The sequence below is a fragment of the Genypterus blacodes genome, unplaced genomic scaffold (genome assembly GCF_046128005.1).
Source record: "Genypterus blacodes isolate CSIRO-AG114 ecotype Tasmania unplaced genomic scaffold, CSIRO-AGI_Gbla_v1 ptg000030l_1, whole genome shotgun sequence".
NCBI classification, from domain to species: domain Eukaryota; kingdom Metazoa; phylum Chordata; class Actinopteri; order Ophidiiformes; family Ophidiidae; genus Genypterus; species Genypterus blacodes.
The window spans coordinates 6,084,387-6,088,311 of record NW_027466843.1 but is presented as its reverse complement, the minus strand read 5'-3'; the positions used below and the strand labels follow the sequence as shown (position 1 = coordinate 6,088,311).

Here is a 3,925-nt window from a genome sequence, read left to right as displayed (position 1 = left end):
ACAAACCAAATGAAGTCTGTCGTTGAAATGGTGGGGTCATAGCACCAATCAACAGGGGGCGCCACCGACACACACGGCCCTCATAAACACTGATACAGGTTCAGATCTCATTTCATGCTCATGATTCACATTAATGTAATAGGATTCTGATCCACCTGATCTCCAATCTGCACTACCTGGCTACATCTAATAGGATCAGGGCCGAGAGTGCTGACTGAGCAGGGTGTGTGTAAGTGTAAGTGTGTGTGTGTGTGTACAGATGAAGTGGAGTAAACCTTATATTGTGCCACAAATGGAGAGGAAAAGGAAAGCTTGTTGCAGATAAGCTATAAATGTAAGAAACGTACAGATGTTAGTACGCTGGACTCCATGGTAACAAGACACATACTGCATCCATACTGTATATCATCACACACTCACACACACGCACACACACTGGAGGATAAATAAGGAGGATGAGTGCCTTTGCATCTCCTCCTCCACCTCCTCTCAGACATTTCTAATCCATAAATCCTTATCAGAGCCACTAAGACTCTATGACACGGTCAGTCGGGCTGCAGCTCAGCTTTCACTGGCCTAGCTGGATTCTGACTTCATATCATACTGACTTTATAGATAGATAGATAGTAAACACACTGTAACTCGCTGTAAGAAGCCAGAGCTGACTTGAGAGGAGCAAATGGACTTTGTGTTGCTTTAACCAGCAGAGGAGGTGAGTCCAGAACAATGAAAACAGAAGCAACCGCTCCACAAATATGTCTCACTTTGTAGCATCAACTGTTTGACAAAATGTGTGATAGTTAAAAAGATATCGAGTGTATTTGTGTTGGGAGTGAGAGTGTGTACATCGTAGTTTGAATCCCTGAAGTTTGCCTGTTCCCCCCTCATGTTGGTGTGTGAATCTGTGTGACCAGTGCTCCTGCCGTTGCCCTTGACCAAGGCACTAACCTGCAGACCTGGAGTTGTTCTCCCTGGAGCCACACTGCACAGAGTAATTAGCTCACAAATGCAGAAGACACATTTCTGAAAGTAATCAAACACTAATTAACTGAGTGTGTACACCTCTGAGATGATGTCACCCTAATGTCAATGTTCACGTCTCGGTCAGACGACGCATCTGCCGCCATGACGACGTCCAGCACCCGTGCCCACCTCAACGTGCCGTCTCACCATGTGCCACAAACTGAGCACCCGAAAGACGACTTGTAAGGAAATCACTTCACTTCATACATGTTTGGACAAATACGTTAATCTGAAGCTTGTTTTTTGTGCGGTTTGCGTTTCCAGAAGTGCATCTCAAGCTTGTCGTCATCGCCTGCGCAATGTGAACAATAGCAACAACAATGAAGAGTAAGTAAAGTAATGAAGAGAAAGCGAGTTTCTCTTTGATGTGTCATAATGACCTTAACAAAGATATAAGAGGGCAGAAAAAGAGACAAAAGAGACGCAAGGATGAGAGGCAGAGGCTGATTTTACCTTGCCTGCAATTTTCCTAACTGCTTTAAATGAGTCTCTCTCCTCGCATTCCTACAGAGAGGAGAAGGAGAAGAAGGAAAAAGAAGAAAAGGAGGCAAAGGAGGCAAAGGAAAAGGAGGAAAAGGAAAAGAAAGAAAAGGAGAAGGAGAAAGAGAAATTAAAGTACGAACATCATCCCGGATGACATTCCCAGGAGCTGTAAACGAAGACAAAACTCTTTTTAATCTTTCAAAAAAATGATTAAACTCGTTGTGCGTCTCTCCTCACAGACCCAAAGAGCTGTTTGTTATAAATCCTGCTGGGAATCTGTATTACCACTGGTTGTTCATCATCACAGTGCCGGTCATGTATAACTGGACCATGATCATTGCCAGGTGACATCATCAATCAATATTCACAGTTACAATGAATCCTCCAGCTTGTTTTGTTTGTCACTTGCCACAGTTGCAGATAGTAACGGAGATAATGTCGCTCTCCATTACCTTCATTCCCTCAATCCTTCTTTACAAACTCACCGTTGCTTTGCGTCCCTGCGGCTCTTCCTCTGCATCCAGGGCTTCTTTTGAGGAGCTGCAGCACGACTACATCGTTTACTGGTTCCTCCTGGACTTCGCCTCAGACTTGATCTACATGGCAGATATCCTTTTCAAGAGCAGAACAGGTGAACTGTTGCCACCAGGCGTCCCATTCTGTCACAATCTTTCAATATCCGACATTGCCAACCTATTTTCCTTTGATGGTTGATGTCTTGAATGCCTGAAGAATGTGTGTCAACCTTTTTTTCGTCTTTGAGTCCAGGTTACCTCGAGCAAGGCCTGTTGGTGAAAGACAAGCAGCTGCTACTGGATAGCTACATGGCTACTTTCCAGTTTCGTCTGGATATGATCTCCATGCTGCCCACTGATATCCTCTATTTGTTTTTGGGTCTAAACTACCCGGAGATCCGCATCAACAAGCTACTCAGAATCGGCCGAATGCTGGAGTTCTTCACAAGGACCGAAACGAAAACGAATTACCCCAACCTCTTCCGCATTGGAAACCTTATCATGTACATCCTAATTATCATCCACTGGAATGCCTGTTTCTACTACTCTTTCTCCAAGGCTATTGGTTTTGGTTCTGACGCCTGGGTCTACCCGGCTCTGGATGACCCAGAGGCGCCCGAGTATGGGACAGCGATGAGGAAGTATTCTTTCAGCCTGTACTGGTCCACACTGACCCTCACAACTATTGGAGAAACTCCATCACCAGCTCTGGACTCTGAGTTCTTTTTCCATGTAATGGACTTCTTAGTTGGCGTCCTCATCTTCGCTACCATTGTGGGAAACATTGCTACCATGATCTCCAACATGAATGCTGCACAAGCTCAGTTTCAGTCCCGTATTGATAAGATCAAACAGTACATGCGTGTAGGTGACCTTCTTCTGCTCAAAACATTAGAAAACAATCAGGCACCACATTCATCTGTTCTTTGATTATATGTTGAATTCTCTTCCTTTCTTTGCATTTATAGGTGAGGAAGGTCAGCAAGGAACTGGAGGATCGAGTCATCAAGTGGTTTGACTATCTGTGGAATAACGGCAAAGCACAGAACGAGAGGGAAGTGCTACGGTATCTCCCAGACAAGCTGAAGGCTGAGATTGCCATCCAGGTTCACATGGACACACTGAAAAAGGTTCGTATTTTCTCTGACTGTGAAGCTGGACTGCTGATTGAGTTGGTGCTGAAGCTGCAGCCGCAGGTGTTCAGCCCCGGAGACTACATCTGCAAGAAGGGAGACATTGGCCGTGAGATGTACATCATCAAAGATGGAAAACTTGCAGTTGTCGCAGATGACGGTGTCACGCAGTTTGTCGTCCTGGGCAGCGGAAGCTATTTTGGCGAGATCAGCATTCTGAATATCAAAGGAAGCAAAGCAGGCAACCGGCGAACGGCCAACATCCGCAGCATAGGATACTCTGACCTCTTCTGCCTGTCCAAGGATGACCTGATGGAGTCTCTGACAGAGTATCCAGATGCCAAGGGCATGCTGGAGGACAAAGGTCGGGAGATCCTCATGAGGGACAATCTGATCGACTTGGATCCAGCTAACATCATACCGGAGGCCAAGGAGCTGGAGGTCAAGGTCAGCCGTTTGTACAGCTCAATGGAGCTGATGCAGATCAAGCTGAGGAAGATTGTAGGAAAGTACCAGGACAAAGAGAAGACCCTCAAACAACGCGTCACTGATCTGGAGCGCATCACCGGAGAGGAGGTAGAGGATGAGGAAGAGGAAGAGGTGAAGACGGCTGAGAAACAGGTGGAAGAGAAAACGGATGAAGAGGCAAAGGAAGAAAAAGGAGAACGTGCAGAGCTAAAGGGAGAAGGGGAAGAAAAAGAGGAGGAGGAAAAAGGAGGAGAAGAGGTCAAGGAGGAAGAGGGGAAAGGTGAGGACACAAAGGAAGAATAA

At 46.0% G+C, this 3,925-nt stretch overlaps 1 protein-coding gene across 1 annotated transcript; it reads left to right on the top strand.

Moving 5' to 3' along the window:
- The first annotated feature begins 1,125 nt into the window (after positions 1 to 1,125).
- Positions 1,126 to 3,925, top strand: cnga1a (cyclic nucleotide gated channel subunit alpha 1a). The gene is made up of 8 exons (XM_076145718.1): positions 1,126 to 1,205; positions 1,288 to 1,350; positions 1,421 to 1,459; positions 1,534 to 1,638; positions 1,746 to 1,850; positions 2,031 to 2,137; positions 2,275 to 2,885; positions 2,990 to 3,925. Exons 1-8 carry the CDS (start codon positions 1,126 to 1,128, stop codon positions 3,923 to 3,925), a joined length of 2,046 nt encoding a protein of 681 aa, XP_076001833.1.